Genomic DNA, 17,325 nt, shown 5'->3' with positions numbered 1-17,325 from the left:
GCAGCAGTTTCTGCACAGCCACACAAGCACTAAGTCTTATTATATGCTCAGAAGGTAAGCACATGCTTGTGTAGAGTTGTAGGCATTTGACAAGCTCAGTCTCAGACTCCTGCACTTTGGGGACTTGATTTTTTTTAAGGCATTTTTGGTTTTGCCAGTCTCTCATAATTCAGAAAATAATGTCTGCAATTTATTGTATCAATCAGCTGCCTATTAAATCTGTCTGTAAAGAGGAGTAAAACTAGACCATGAATATCCATGGGAATTAATTATTGTTAAATAATTTAAATTTACATTTTTCATGACTGCATCAGTCTTAATCTCACTGTCCCCTTGTGTTTGCCTCTCCACCACTCAGGAGAGTGCTAGAAACTTCATTACTGTGCAGTTCATTTTAAGATTAATTATCATCAAGATGTGAAAACAGTGGTTTACATTATGTATTTTTTATGTTCAGCACATAGACCAATTCATTTTAGCGTCAATTATTGTTAACCACATGTCTGCCAACATTGTAAAAACAGCACTGGGTATAGCAAAACATGGGCCTACCTTTAGATTAGAGATGTGGGCTCATTGTTTAATTATATAGGGATTAAATTGAATGATGCAATGTTGCACAAATTTGCTCTTATTTTCCAAAGCCAAGGTTAATGCCCAGTGCTTGTGTTTCTAACCAGAAACCACAAACTTTCACTGCTGTGACACATTAGTCTCAGCTTCTGCCTGGATGGTTGCAGATGATACTCTGGGGCAAAGTTACCTCTAAATGCTCTTGCTTGCTGAATAATAATGATGTCACATCTCTTTTAGTAGCTCAATTTCCTAACAGAAAGTAGGAAGGAAGATAAGTAAGTAGAAAGAGACAGTATGGAAGAATCTAATCCGTATTTTATAAGCAGAGATTTTTCGTGCAAAAACCCCTTGTAAATGATTTAAATTATTACTTACTCTTCTGAAATGATTACTGAAAAGCTGAACCTTTCCTCATGTTCATCTGTGTTGAAATGCTTAAACATCCTCCTTGGTTTTGGTGCCACAACATGACGTTACATGGGAGCAGAGAAGTCCCTGGAGAAGGCAGTGGCATCTTTAGGAGCAAGGGCCATGCTGCACCATCTGTGCTTTCAGCACAGGTTCCAGCACTGCACGCCAAGTTAAACTCTGGAAAAACTCCACTGGGTTTATTAAAGAGAGAACTAAAAGTAACCCGATAAAATGCCTGTGGCCTAAGCACTTGCAAAGTCATTGCCTAGTGCGTATTTAACACCTGTGTCTAACACTATGAAGTAAAGCTCTACACAGTGCTGTGGCATGAGGCTGCGTAGACACACCAAGGAGCGCTCAGGCACTGGTGAGGGCTGCCTGTGCTTGGTGTGGTGTGTCCCTGTGGCCCTGCTGCTCTTCTTGGGTCCTTCTGCCCAACAGGTGGTGGGGCTGGACAAGCCCCACCAGCACTGCGGGGGGGTGTCCCTGGGGCTCTTTTTCCCTGAGTCAGGATGTGCACTCCCTCACCAGATGGTTTTGTTTGATGAACATTTGGAATTATTGGCTGTTGTGTTGCTCGGTGCAAGGCGGGCATTGGCTTGCTCTGGGTGTTTGGAAAACAGATACAGTGGTTTTGTAGGTGCTCTAGAGGATGGTGTGTAACAAAGAAAGAAACAGAAAGGTGCATAGTTTAGCCTAAATAAGAATCACAGGAAAATCCATCCAGGTGGGAAGGAAGCAATAGTGAGGTTATTGCTGATGGAGCCAGAGAGGAGAGATTGCCTGAGGACATCATGGGCTGGAGGAGATGAGGGAGACTAGAAATGTGAAAAAGCTGCTGGATTTCATTAATTTGTATAAAGTCCGGAAAATGCTGTATGTTGTTGGTAGAAACCTGAATCTACTGATGTTGGCCCAGTAACATCTGGCAGCTGGCGCCTGAGGTAATGCTGAGGCTGGTGCTGAGCAGGCAGTGACCACCAGTGACATAGGCTCGGGGGATCCTGCTTTCCACATGGTGCTTCTGCCTTGTGGTTTACTTTAACCTGCTCGTTAGGGTCTAGGTAAGGCAAAGAAAAGTTTCTGTAGTATATGTTAAATAGGGCATAAATAATTCATGTCTATAGATTTGGTACACAATAATGAACCACAAGGCCTCAGGAGATAGGCATTATTTTAATTGACTTGATAAAGTAAATCAATTCATAGAGAATACCTCCTTGGACAGTATAATTACAGATACCAGATTATAACTCAGGAGCTTGCATGCTCAGGCTGGCAGGCAAATAACAAGAAAAGTCATTAGCAGAAAGCGGAAGTGGAAGACATATGGCATAGGAATTTCTCCACTTTCTAGTTCTTCATTTGTAAACTTCCCTTCAAGTTCAGTGCTTTAATCTTATTAGATGTCATTGTCACTGCTGTGAAACACTCTAATGATCATTTAGATTTTTCTTAAAAAGATCTTACTGAAGTGAAAATGAACACAAGTAGATGCAGAAACATTCTGTTAAAATGCCAAGGACTTCTGTGAGATTTGTCCACTTGTGCATTTAACTGTCTAGTTTCCACTTGCAAATGTGGTGGCTGTGTAAAATCAGATATAGAACTGTGTACTTCATCTTTTTCATTTGATTTGAATGCGCAGGAACCTGTAAGGGTCCGTGGAAGGCAGAACCACACAAACAAGTGGTTGGTCTGGGAAGAACCTTGTGCTTATTTGTTCTTTTTTTCGTTTTTAAATGGCCATAAACTAACATCTCCACAAATCAGTGGGTTCAGATTAGAGCTTTGTAGACTCTTACATAAGCTACATTCCAGTATAAAAAGATGTTGATGTAATCGACTCAAAGAAAATATTCCTGAGCAGTTGAAATACCTTTGCTCTGATGACTTACATATTTTAACCAACCCAATGTTTAATCTAAAGGAGAAGAAAACCACAGTGGCTCTAGCAGAAAGCCCAAGTTTTTGCCTCAAGTAGCAGCAAAAGCAGCCTGTTTGTCTAGTTTTCACACCCAAAGCTCTTTGTCTCCAAACCTTGCCTGTTCTCTCATCTGCACGTGGTTCTGCATCTGCACAATCACATGATGAAGATGCTGATTTCCAGGAGCTGTGTGTGTGACAGGGATCTCCCTGTGCAACACACCTCTGGTCCGTGCACAGAGAAGCTGGGAGGTGTCCCGATCCCTGAGCCCAGCCATGGCCATGGGAGGTGCAGGTAGATTTTGTCTGTGTAAGGTGCAGGCTGAAGCCCACAGGTTCATGCATTGAATCCATTAGACAAAACAGGAGGTGTCAAGCTTGGCACTGCTTTCCTGAATCATGGTCTTATCCGTGAGCAAATAACATATGTCTAAACCTGCTGTCAATTGCAATGAGCTAAAGCAGAAACTCAGTGCCAGCTGATGGTAGTTGTATTTTTGGCCAGTATATATGACCGTGAAACAGAGCAAATAAAGGCTTTGGTTTTATCCATACCTTTTTATTTATTTCTGTAGTCTGTAGTAAGGGACCATTGCTTTAAAATCCTTAGACATTTGGACATATTTTACAAGACAGTACAGTTTCTGAATGTCACACATTGATCACAGTTTTATACTACTACATGCATATAAAGACACTGATTTTTATTTTTTTTTTTAGTAATTTGATTACAGAAACAAGTGGAGAGGTCAATAAACTCCAACAAAGAATGACTAAATCAAAGGTACAAAAAATGTAAGACTCTAAGTACACTAGTATATGGCTAATGTTGCTGTAATCACCCCAAAGTGCCAGGGTATTGAAACATTGCTTAAAAGGGGAGAAAACATCTGTTGACGCATTGCACCTTGGGTTGATCCAATATAACCCAATGAAGATATTGTGCAAGACGTGCAGGAGCAGCTGGGCTGTTGGGCAGAGGCATGAAGCACTGCCTTTCATTACAGACACACTGAACTGGATTCCCCATTGCTTCCCCATTGCACAGGCTAAAAACTAACTGAAGTGCAAGTGCGAGGCAACCTGTCATGTTCTGCCCTTTCTCAAGCTGGGTCACAGTCAGTTTCAATTTCCAGATACAGAGGCAATTCAATCAACATGTACTAGCAGAGCCACAGGCAACTTACATTTTCCTGTTTTTTATTTGTTGTTAAATATCACATTTTTCTTTTAAAGGGAGCACCACAGCTTTCTTATCCTTCAGTGACTATGGATGCTCACTGCTGCCCTTTGGAGATGGCACTGGGAAGCCCTTGCTCAGGGCTCAGGGGCCACTCTTCAGGCCCAGCAGCCATCCTGTGCTTTTGGAGAAGGAAGACCTGAGCTGTTCCCTGGCCCTGTGAAGCGCTGAGCAGCCACAATGTGCAGCACAGCGACACACCGCCTGGCATCCTTCTGTGGGCATGGAGTTGTTATTAAACAGCACTTCAACAGTGCCTCAGTAAGTGTTTTCTCCCCATTCAGGAACTGCTTCACTGGCCGGATTAGAAAGCAGGATTCTGCTGCAGTAAGTTGGGGTGTAATTTTTTAATGCTAATCTAGTTGGAAAGTGAGTTTGGTTGGTAGCTGTGGCTGGCCTTTCTGATTGCAGTATCATGGCTTCAGAGTTCAAAATAACATGGAGATGCTGTTCTCCCCCCACCCTCCCACCCAAACCCACCAGTGGGGAATGTTTCAATGCAAAAGCAATTTTCTGCATCCACCACCAAAAAGCCAGAAAGAATGGGTAAAAAAATGTTCTCCATCTTTGCCACAAGCCAACAAAACCGATACAAACAATAAATCCCAGTGGTCGTGTGAGCCAATGAGTGGCTAATGGTACTTCGAGGCAGTGACACATAATAGCAAGAAGAGGCAGAAAGGGCAGAGCTCCTAAATGAAATACAGAGAGTAGAGAAGAACTGAGGAATTCTAAAATGGTGTTAAATGGAGATTACCAGTAGGTCCAGAGGTTGCCTCACAATCAAAGATAACTGATGGCCCCTCTGCCAATAGTGTCCTCCCTGCAGCTGAGGGCTGGACTGAGAGCTGAGAGTGTTGAACCATGTGGCTGAGCTTGTGGTCCTGCTGTAGGGACAGTCATCTGTGAGTTTGGGATGCCACTTGTGGCATCAAGCCCATGAAGAGTGAGCTGACATGGAGGGATGCTCAGTCAAGGTTGGGATGACATGATTATCATCTCCTTGCCTAAAGGATTCTTTCCTTTCCCAGGCTTTCACTGACCTGTCTCCGTTCCCAGTTCCCTCACCCCACTGGTTTCCTCATAGGTGCTGTGGGCAGACACCTCCAGCCCTGAGGTCATACAGAGCTTTTAGTTTTCTGTTAGCTTTTAGAGATATGGGTCCAAATTCTTTAGTGGGTTAAATGGGGCACAGCTCCATTGACCTCAGTGGGCTTTTGCTTACAGCAGCAAAGAATTTGGCATTTCATGCAAATTTGGCTCCCTGGCTTCCACAAGGCTCTAGTTTGGGTGGGTCTTTGTACTGAGCCCAGCCTGATTGTTGTTTTTTGAAGGTAGTGTCACTACAGTCTTGAAAAGACCCCTTTAAAAATGTCAAAGGTTAATCCTTGTTCAGTCCTACAGAATATCAATAGTATTATTTCTAGTTTAAAAGAAAAATGAAGCTTTCTCTTCTAAGCCGCTAGACTGAAAACTTCTTGTGCGATGAAGCCAGAATCAAGCAAAGCAAAATTCTGAGTAGTATTTACAGATATGAATACTTGTGGCACCCTACCATTGGTGTCAAAGGACACTTATTTGTGGCTTAGGTAACACCAGCAACAAAGGGGATCACATCCTGAATGCAGACTTTCAGTTTTCCTAAGGTTTCCTTTGTCTGGCCAAGACAAAGTTTCAGTGCAAGAGCCTAAATCTGATCAGCATGGGGTGTGAAACACATGCTGGAAAATAAACATCTCTTCTTAGAAGGTTGGTATTTGGGTTGTTTCTGTTGTGGTGTGCTAGGGCTACCTGCAGGGGCGAATTTAAGACTGGTCTGACTAGAAGCTTACTGTGGTTTTGTTGACTATGCTCGAACATGCTTACTGATATGGAAAATGCCTTTTGAAGGGATTTATGTGATTGTTGATGATAGATATGGTGGGCTATCCCATTAACTGCCTTTAAAGAAAGAAAAAGCCCACCTGGTTTTAATACCTCCATATGTGAATGCGTCTTGCTTATACATAATCAAATGCAAAACTATGTCTGCTGGTTATTCTGTTCATTCAGGTGGTATCTGTACTTTCTGAAGCACGTTTTCCCAAATTAATTCTGTTTTGGTTTTATTGGCTGGTGCGGTGTGCATCACAGAAGCAAACAACATGAGATAGATAGGACCAAAACTCCATCTTTGGAAAAACCCATGGCCAATGACCAGACTGTTGGGTGGATTCAAAATGAAATGTTTGCACAGAGCTACAGAGCTGGTCTGAAGCTCTCTGTCGTGCTGAACTTCAACAGGCCATGAGATAGCTTCAGGAGGCACATTTATCTCATGGGCTTTTTATTCAATGTATGTGATGGTACAGCTATAAAGGAGCAAGGAAGATCCTTAAGTAAGCAGATACATGGACAGACTTTACCATAACCAAATCCAAATCCAGTCCCTTTCTGAACGTGTACATTCAGGTTTTTCATTCCCCCATTTATTTTTTTTTTCTCATTTCCTGATTTTGTCTGGGACTGAAAATAGAAATTCCAAAACCCAGTGGGAAATGAAAGTCTTGACCCTTCTGTTTTAACCCAGGAAAAACTGCCCCGATTGTGGGAGCTTTGCCTGAGCATTGTCAGGTGTCTGCCTTAAAATAAGAGCCTGAATTTTGATGCTTATCCCAACTCCATCATCATTATTAGGACAGTCAGATTCAAATCCTGTCTCTTCTTTATGCTCTTCGCATAATTGACGTAAATCTGGAAAAATACTGAAGTCCAGGCTGTGGCTAACACTGAAGCCAGTGACATTCACTGGCATTTATGCTGCCATAACCAAGGGCAGAATCTGACTCCCTCTGAAGGGAGCCTTTGCTCCTTTCTCAGAAGGAACATCTTGGTTTCCACAGCCAGTCCCTGGTTATTTCGAAGTACCACAAACAGGAAAATACGAGAACATGACAACATCAGACAACTCAGTGACCTTTCGCAGACATACTTTCAGGAGGAATGTTGCAGGTGTTTTTCAGGACAAAAAAAAATGACGACAACAGAAAGGTTAGGGGATCAGCTATGTAAATGGACACCAAGAGAGCATCTAATATATTATTCTGTAATACAAAAAGAAGAAATCTGACTTGATTGCCCTATTATAAATTTGCTAAAAATACAGATATATATTTATATTTTTATATATATATAATTTTTTTTTTTTTTTTAAATCTGAACAGAAAAATAGACTACTCTGGAATGCATGAAAGTCACATGACTTTTCCATACATCAGATACTTATAAAGCCAACACAATGGCAAACAGGAGGTACAGAAGTAACTAGAACATCTGTACTTTATTCAAGAACTATTTAAAGCCATATTCTCCCCAAGTGGGTGATCCTAAAGCAACCTAAGGTAACACTTGTTCGGTCTCATTACCGTAAGCACAAGTGACTGACCAAACATGAAGAAGTTGGAGCTAATTTGGAGTTGCCAGGGAAGCCCACCTCCCCATCTCACTCCTGACTGAGCTGCACAAGAGGGCATTGGTGCCACATGGTCTCCATTGCTTGGCTACTTTATTCGGTATTTCTACTATTCACTTTAAAATGAGGCGTTAAAAACTATTGGAGATCATGTTATGTGGAGCTTACCGACAGAGAGGGAGAACTTGGCTTTAGAAACCTTGTCTTTGTGATGAGTTTTGAATACCCTTGTTATTTACTATAAACTGTACCAGTCATAATTCTGTCGAGACATAAATATACAATAGGTACAAATATTAACAATACATTACAATTTTACAGAAGAGAATACTGTTTTCCTTAGAAATGTGTATCTTATTAGCTGCAAGGGAAGAAAAGGCTACAGTTTATCACAGCCATAGTTGCCAAAGAAACCGACCGCCTCGGATGTGTTTCTGCGTGACTTGCACAGACAGATATTCCCCGGCATTTGACACACGGCATGTTCAGGAAGGGAATGTGCGTTCTGTGGGTTTTCTTTTCCTCTTTTTTTTTTCCTTCTTCTACCTTTATTGACTCTTGAACCTTTCAGAAAAATATGGATTTCACAGGAGACTCTTTTGTTTTGTTTTTGTTCTTCTGTAAGTGTGCTTAGGTGAAGTTTCTAAGAAAAGGCACTGAGAAATCTACTGCAATGTGACTGCTGTTTTCCCATGTTCAAGGCTAAAACTCAAAGGATCTTTGCCTCCTGGTTAAGAAAACTGCACCCATTCCTTCTGCATATATATATTATATATATTTATATATATGTATTAAAAACTATGTTGATGGCGTAAGATACAAGCAAGCACAGACATCACACGTACATAGTCCTTTCAGATATGATGTCTTCTGCAGCAGCAGGTGAAACTCTGTCAGCTTGCTTGATACATGATGCACAGTAAATTCGCAGACCTGAATGCCAAATATCAATGATTAAACTGTACGCTTTAGCTCGATGCAAGAGATATTGCATATTTTCCCCAACTGTTATGAGCTTTGGGAAACGTGTCAAACAAACTATAAAATGAAATCGTCTTTCTAGTGTCTATAGGATTTGGTGAGCATTATGTTTTCAAAGCACTGCCTTTCCTTTTGTAATGAGTACAGATTTAGTCTACCATAGCTTTATGTTAGAGTAGATTTCCCAGTGCTTACATTATATATATGTGTATTATGCACACACACACATATATAGATACATACTTCATATTCAGACTTTATTTCATTAAAATAAATTAAACATACTTCCTTTTTAACTGGGCACAAAATGAGAGCTACATCTTCGTACACAAATAAGAAAGAAATGCTCTTCAAGCATATTATATGCTTAATTTTAAATTATTTGCTTTCTATAAGAAATCTATAGGACTTTGGCTATTGAGACTTAAAAGGTAGATTTTTAATGATACTTTTGAATTTGGCTTTCAAAAGTGACTCAATAAAATGCTACTTTAAAGGTAGGACTAAATAGATGATATAAGGTGTGTGTCGTGAGTGATCACACAAGGCAGACAGAGGGCCTTTGGTTACAAGGAGAGTTGCACCAGTTGATTATCAGTTAAAAACGATAGAATTGTTGATCTATACATTTTTGTCAGTGCCATCTATAAACCAAATACATTAATTTGGATGAGAGTGTGGTAAATACTACACTATATGGCTATATTTAAATACGTTCACTTTCGTGATATGTAAAATATGACTTTTTTTTTCCACATGAAAGCATCAGCTCTAAAAATATTTAACTTGGAATTCACTATTACTCACTTTATCAAAAAAATTTTCCCTGATTTTTCCTCTTTTTACATTTGTGCTGATGGCAGACATGAATGATCATTGAAACATAGAGATTACGTTAAGACTGTTCTCTTTAAGATTTCTCATTGCTGCTCTATGGCCTCGGAAAGCCACAGAATAAATCGGTATTTAAAGCTTATCTGCTGGAAAGTCACTTTACTTTTTTGTGATGACTCAATCTTAACTAGTATCTCAGCAATACATCAGTTCCTCTAAGTACACTTGTATTTACTATGGCCAAATCCTAAAGTCCTTCACCAGGCAAAGAGCCCACTCAGAGGAATGGTGGTTTTGGCTGACGGAAGGCAGAGTAAAAGCTAACGAACCTCAGGAATTGGCCCTGCGTAAATACTCTGGAGAGTATCACTTGCACACACAGGTGCCTTGAACTCACTTTGAGTACCTCCTGTGTCACTCTTTGCATGGCATGAGGTCTCTTTCTTTGCCAGTGGGCCAATTCCTGAGGTGGTGGCTCAGGTCTTACTTGTGCCTTCCCCAGTGTCTCGCCTTGCTGGAACACAAGGGCGACTTCTGAGCGGGTACCTTGGGCTGCGTCCCACCACCCGGGGATGGGGTCGGCTGAGCAGAGCAGAGTTAACGCCAACATGTGTACAGTTTTGTGCCAAGGAGAGACCTAACAAAGCTATCACTGTAACCCATAATAGTTCCTAAAACATATATGTGCTTATTGCTTTTGTCCGTACATGCTGCATTCACTATTACGGATTACAGACAGAAGTACTGTACAGCTTGGACGGACAGACATTTACATTCAGGACTAACCAACGGCTTTTGTTTTTACAATAGGTAGGAACAAAATGCAGTGGACTCGAGTGGCTCGGGGTCTTCCTCCCACCTGTGCACCTCCGCTCCCACGTCCCGTGTCTCAGCACGTCCCTGGACCTGCTGCGTGCAGATCGTTACATGCCCCGTCAGGTACTCAGAGATAGGTCAGGAAATGCTCATTGACAGAGTTATTTACAACTGAGTTTTTACAGTAGAAACAGAGAACAACATAAAGGATTACCATCACAGTTATCACAGGACAGGTTGTGACTTGCTACAGGCGTGTAACAAATCACGGTCACAACAGGAGGCACAAATTAAAATAGTGCTTGGTTAAAGTGCTTGATTGTTACACTCTGCTATCCTACTCCAGCATCGCAACAACAACAACAGAAAGTCAACGTAAAGTGCTTTTCCCCCCCTCCCGAGATTAAAAACCAAAGACAAATTATTTCCTACACAATTTGACATAACTTTATTGAAACAATAATATTTTAAAAACCTAGGCTGGTGGCTGCTAGTTCTGTTCATTTAAAATGGTCAGATCCTTTTTTTTTTTTCTTTTTCTTTTTTTTTTTTCTTTTCTTGTTTCATTTAAAAATGGCTGGATGTTATTAAAACATCAGGCCTGATTCTCCTGTCTCTCGCAGCTGCTTTGTGCCACAGCTTCACAGGAGCCTCTCCTGCCCGACCTCCTCATGAGAGAGAGCACAGCCAGGCCCGGGGCGGGTCGCTAACGAATCCCTCTATTTGCATATTTATGTTACACTTGCATATCTTTCACTGCGCCGCTCGGGCGCAAAAAGCTTCAAACCGACCGGTTCCTCTCCTGCGCCAAGGGCGGGACTTTGGCTGACACCTGGAGTCAGCGTGCCGGCGGGAAGGGGAGGCCTGGGAGCCATCCCAGTACCCCCGGCACGTCCCCGCAGGGCAGGGCAGCGAGCATCTCCCCTCCACGGAAGGGTAGGGCGAGAGCTGAGCTCTCCTTCCAGCCCTATGCTCCCTGGCACCAGGAAGGGAGTCTGGCTGCGATGCCTCTGGAGAGTCCTGCTTCTGCATGGCTCCTTCACACCTTCCCAGCGTGGGCTGTGGGTCCCCCCGCGGGCCACGCACTGGCCCTGGGGCAGGTATCGATCTCTAGCAGAGGGTAAGTGCAAGTTTCACTATGTTCTAGGGGATGTTTGGAATTAGATACAAGTGGTGCAACTCACCCTGCTGATATTTCAAAAGAAAACGTCAGGTCCTACAGGATATTGTATTGTTTAAACACACACAGAGCATTTTAATAATTGGTTTCTCTAGACTGTTATTTGTTTTAAGTGGTTTTTGCTTGGATTTTCCAATAATGCAAGTGTTCCCTATTACCTTTAGACATAATATCCATCAGAGAAAGCTGTAGATGGGTAACAGCTGCCCTGAAGCAGTGAGCATTGTGTTTTTGATAGCTTTATACCAACCCCAGCAATTTATTCCAGAGTTCAAATCTGGCTGCCTTGGCATCCTTTATGGAACTAATGTAAATCAGATGTTAATATTTCCAAAAGGAGCTCTAGTGTTCAAGGGGAATGGATGGATATTTGGTCACATTGGCTTCACTGGACAACATGAAAGGAGATCAATGTGTGATCATGATTTGCAATCCTTATTTTTGACTGATGTGGGCAACGTCTTTAGAGTTGTTTCAGAGAAGGACATTTTCACAAACCCACACTGGACCTCCCCCAGACTTCTAGAAACAGGTAGCTTGTTTCAGCCAAGTTCATGCCATGCAGAAGCTCTTTTTTTTTTTGTGTTGACTGTAAAGACATTCCTTTAAACTTTCATTAGTTCTTTTGGAGCCCATCTCAGATGCTTTGATCATGTGTGTTAGCATGTCCTCCACTGCCTGGTAATACATGGACTTCTGGGGAAATGTGATTTTCTAGTCTGACAGTCTCCTGATTGCCCTGGGTTCTTCCAGTGATACCTTCCATAGAGTAAATGCAGTTTTGCCCTATCAGCTTAGGGGAGGTGGGTAAAGCAGCAGCTTCTAGATGGTTCTTCTCTGTTCTATAAACATTGTCTTTTTGCTTTAGATAGCCACTGTTTGTAACATTGTACTTGGGACTCACATTTCTGGGTGGACTTGAATCATAAAGCAGCTGACCTTCATCATCAGTGTCAGCATCTATGTATTTGTGTATACCAGCATCATGGAAGTTGAAAGCTATGGCTGACTGCATCTCTGGTGACTTTGGGGGTGTTCTCGCACTCGCAGTTGTGTAGATCGAGGTTTCTGGGCTCATGAGAGATCTGTCAGAGAGTAAGGAAGTATCTGTGGCGGCAGCAGCAGCTCCCCGGCTCTTGAGAGGGTCTGGATATATTCTCAGTACATTTGATGCTGGTACTAATGTGCTGGTGTCCTCTTCCATGAAGTTGACTTTTAGAGACCTTAGTTTTAAAGGGTTACTGGCCTTTACAGAGCTTTTGGGGCTTTCTATGAAAAAGCCAGAACGGTGGCTGCTTTCAGAGCTTGGGTTCATGTCCACAAATCTGGCACTGCTCCCCTCTGGCCTGCTCTGCTCCTGAATCACATTAATGCCACCTTTGCAGGGAATGGTAGCGAGCGGGCTGTGGGAAAACCTCCCGGAGTCAGGGAACTCTGCTGCACAACTGATGAAGCTGTCAATGCTAGACATGCTCCTCATGTCAATGATCCCATCAGTGCGAGTTGTCAGCAAGGGCACCATAGGGCCAGGAAGGGTTTCCATTTCTAGCTCTTCCTTTTGCTTTCCAGGTTGACTCGAGTCCTTAGTATTAAGGTTTGGTTGGGACTGTGTCTTTGCCATTTTGTTATACATGTCCTCTAGCTGTTGGACATTCAGGTGCTGGGGACTGGAAGATGACCTGGCTTTTTCTGGAGATCCTTGTTCCTTAGTTTCAAAAGATTTACTAGAGCTAGTTTCAGAGAGTGTTCTCTTGGTCCATTTCCATTTGCTGGGAGATAAATGATTGTCCTGAACTTTATCTTTTTTGGCTATGCTTTCTCCATTCTTTTCGACCACAATGTCCATGAGTTCTATACTACGGGCAAACGCATCCTTCATGTTCATGGAAACAATACTGCCATTCCGTTTTGCTCTTTCTAGAGCTTCCCTGCGCTTAATGGCTTTCTCCTGCCTCTTCTGCTCTTTGTAGAACTCAGAGAAGTTATTGACAATAATTGGGATGGGAAGAGCAATCACCAGCACTCCAGCAATGCAACACAGTCCTCCTACTATTTTACCTAAAAGTGTTTTGGGGTAGATGTCTCCATAGCCTACTGTTGTCATGGTGATTGTTGCCCACCAGAAAGAAGCTGGGATGCTCTTGAATTTTGTATCATCCTCGTCCTTTTCTGCAAAAAACACTAAACTGGAAAAGATCATAATGCCCATGGCCAAAAACAAGATGAGTAATCCAAGCTCATTGTAACTCCTCCTCAGTGTAAACCCCAAGGACTGTAAACCCGTTGAGTGCCGGGCAAGCTTTAGAATCCGGAGTATCCTCATAATCCGAAATATTTGGACCACTCGTCGTACATTTTGGAACTGAAGTACACTTTTATTGGATTCTGTGAGGAAGATAGTGACATAGTACGGTAAGATAGCTAGCAAATCAATTGCATTCAGCGGGCCTTTGAAAAACTTCCATTTCTTAGGTGAGGATAGGAACCGCAAGAGGTATTCCATTGTAAACCATGCAATGCACACTGCTTCCACGTGGGCAAGTTGGGGATTATCTGTGGTCTGCCCAAATTCATCCACGCCTTGTAGTTCAGGAAGTGTGTTAAGGGACAAGGCAATTGTAGATAGTACAATAAACATGATGGAAATGATTGCCAAAATCTGGAAAGGAAAGAGAAAACAGTGAGTTCATCTCAGAATATATTATGCTATCTGTCATTGCCATTAACACATGAATGTATTTCCACTTACACATTTCAAGACTAGTTTTGCTCTTAGTACACAGAAGTGAGATAACTAATGTATCCTGAGGTGATTTTATTTCTGAAAGTGCTTTAGTTATGTCAGATACATGAAGGAGATATAGCATCTACTTCAACTCATGTGCCTTCATCTCTGTGCAGTCAAGGAAAGCGTACCAAGCAGCCAGGATGCCAGGAGGGCTGCGAAGCAGTTCACAGCAGGAGCTTTTGATTAGCTACTAATTAGGTGCCCAACAAAGCCCATCTGGACAACAGGCTCTGAAATCTAGGCAAGAAGGAATGCAATTGTGAATGCAAGATTTGATCAGAGCAATGTCCTCCATTTAATGCATGGGTATGCCTGTAATTTTGGGTGCCTATGGCTAATTACAGAGATGTGTGTACAGTTCTACTACATATATGTGTACACTCCTTTTTTAATGACTCATGTCTAATTTGAAACTTGACAGTTGTGAAATGAAATACATGAAAACTTTACGAAGCTTTCTAAAACATTTTGAGCTACTCTGCATGAGACTGACTGGCCATCCTAGCTCCTCATTGCAACCTGGGAAAGACCAAACTCATCCAAGCAAACCAAACAGCACAACACTGAGACAGTCAAGGCAAGGCAAGTACAACTACTGGAGAGCTCATCCATTATCAAAAACTAGCTCTTGGGCTAAAGAGTGCAATGAGAGGAGAAGGGTCTGCTGTGAGCAGCCTCTCTAAAAACCCACATAAATCTGATCAGATCCTGGGCCACCAACTCTACACAGATCTGTAAAACATGAAGTGCTAGATTAGTGTATATACATCTGTCCTTACATACCTGTAGACATTAGTTCTGTACTTCCCAGTTTTCTCTAATTACATTTTCTTTTAAAGTAATTTTGGGGAGGTTTTAGAGCTGACACACAATTTGAGGGTTGGTTTTTTTTCTATTGTGAATTCTTTCTCTAGTTTGTTAATTGGGTGGGACTATATCTAGTTTCTTAGGTTACTGCCAAAATACTGCAACAATTTCAAAATACACGTACATGTGACTAATGTTTTATGTATTCATTTCAGTGTAAGCTGGTCCCTTATGCTCGCTTTTCTCCTGCTTGATAGAAAAGCAGCATGAAATCAATTGCAACGTATGTGCCTGATGACTAGATCCACAATATTAAGCAATGAATTAAAAAACATATGACAAGAGTTCTGCATCATGAATTGCAAATCTGACACACTCCTTCCTTACCAATATAACTAGGTTTTAGATTTCCTCACAGTGACCTTACTCAGCCAGCCTCACAATACCAGAATATCCACAGTTACCACTTGGGGCACTGGAGAAACAAATTCTTGAAGGATTTCTCTTCAGCCAAGCCCGAAACAGACATCCCAACAGTCAGGAAATATCAAACTTCTGAATATAAACAGTCACTACAATGGAACAAGCCTTGCTGCAGTAGGAGAAACATGCAGATCCAATACAGTTCAGAAACACTGTGGTCATCTCAAGAGGAGCCTCACCTCTTCTCCGAAGCTGAAAAGCAGAAATGGTCTACAAAGGCTGGAAGCTTCATTTGAATTAAATTCATATGCCAAGCTTAAGTTATGGCTTTAGAAGAAAAGGCATATATCTCCAAAAAATCCAAAGAGTTTCAATTTTGAAATTTTGATTTCAAATCCACTTGCTGTTAAGAAAATGCCTTCTTCCAAGTCAATGTAATAAAACCATTTACCTTTTAACTCGCTAAAATGCACTATATAACTTTGATATGTACATGACACTGCAGATGTAGTAATTTAATCTGAAGATAGAGATTTGACTAGAAACAAAAAATATCTCCATTAAACACTCTGATTTCATTGTCTAAATTGGATCAAATGGAAGAAGTGCATGGTGTAAATAGCCTGCTGTGCGATGCTTGTGTACCAGGAATTTTAGAATAGCCTCACTTTCAGTTACTAAATTGTTGCCAGGACAGATGCTGAGAAGATTTTCCCTTATAAACAGGCTGCATAGAAGAATGTTTGTTGTTAGCTGTGCTGTGCACCCTCACAGTGCTAGCAAACCTTTCCCCTCCTCCCCGCTCCCTTCTTCTTCCATAAATTTGCTGCTGAAATACAAACAACCCCACAACAACTTGTGCCATTGGGCATTTGCCTTTTTGAGAGACTTCTCAGGTGAATGAGCCAAAGCAGCTATGGGAAAGAATTGGGGGTTTTCAAAAGAGTGAGAAGAAGAACCAAGGGATAAAGAGAAGCGGAGTGGGACACAGGGAAAAGTGCTTGAACTGATGGTTTCAGACTCAAGAGAATGAAATTTACGTCAAGTGCCTTATGGTGAAATGGGGAGAAATTTAGACAACTACTTCTGCATTGTTGTTTGTTTCAAAAGACCATCTCCCAGAGATCAGGTAATACCCCTCAGAAGCTGGGAACATGGTTTCCTTCCTAGAAGGCTCTTTTAGTGTTTTTGCTGTCATTTCATTGTTTACCACCCAACATTTCTGAAGGTGTTTGGGATGTTTTCAATGGTAATTTCAAATTTTTTGCTTGGTTTTATCTCTGCCCACTATACACGGAAGGGCTTATCTGTAGACTTAGATGTACCTCATATGTTTTATCTCCTTCACTTTCAGTGTAAATATTAAACACTCCATCTTTATTCAGTAGATGGCATCCAGCAGCAGTAATTGGTGTCAAATCTTCTGTTTCCTTTGATATACCTTCCTGCTTTGAAGATCAAGGCAATGCCAGATGAACATAAATTTGAAAACTAGGAGATCTGAGGGGAAAATTTGGTTTTGGTTTAGCAGATTTAGCCACGGAGCTAAGCAATAAACAGAAAGAGACATTTATCATTTCTCCTGCAAGTTGCAGCAAGATGTCACTTCTGCTTCTAAGATACAGATTTTTTCCCTTATTGATCTACTGCAATCATACATCTTCAAGAATCTTGTCAGGCTAAGAAAAACTTCTAAGTGTGAGTTGACTGTCCTCAGGTATTGAAAGCAATTTGAAGTTGGAAAATACAAAAAACTGGGAAATGAAATATCTCCAGCAGGATTTAGAGGATCCTTCTTCTCTAGAGGAGATGCTACGTTGTCCTGATAGCATCCACCATCCAGCAAAAAACACCCAAGGAGCAGTTGTCCATAGAAAACTGGATCTAGCTGC

General features: G+C 41.6%; 1 protein-coding gene across 2 annotated transcripts in view; it reads right to left on the bottom strand.

Moving 5' to 3' along the window:
• Window positions 1-6,462: 6,462 nt before the first annotated feature.
• The window catches only part of KCNB1 (potassium voltage-gated channel subfamily B member 1), a 126,120-nt gene continuing 115,257 nt past the window's right edge, over window positions 6,463-17,325 (bottom strand). For both annotated transcript variants that reach the window (XM_030503377.1, XM_030503376.1), the window contains exon 3: window positions 6,463-14,074. In XM_030503377.1, coding sequence (XP_030359237.1) covers window positions 12,053-14,074 — 2,022 coding nt within the window. In that variant the 3' untranslated portion in view covers window positions 6,463-12,052. The remainder of the gene's footprint in view (window positions 14,075-17,325) is intronic.

Source organism: Strigops habroptila, chromosome 13, assembly GCF_004027225.2.
Source record: "Strigops habroptila isolate Jane chromosome 13, bStrHab1.2.pri, whole genome shotgun sequence".
NCBI lineage: Eukaryota > Metazoa > Chordata > Aves > Psittaciformes > Psittacidae > Strigops > Strigops habroptila.
Note: the sequence above shows the minus strand (reverse complement) of the source record. Positions and strands in the feature narration are given on the sequence as shown.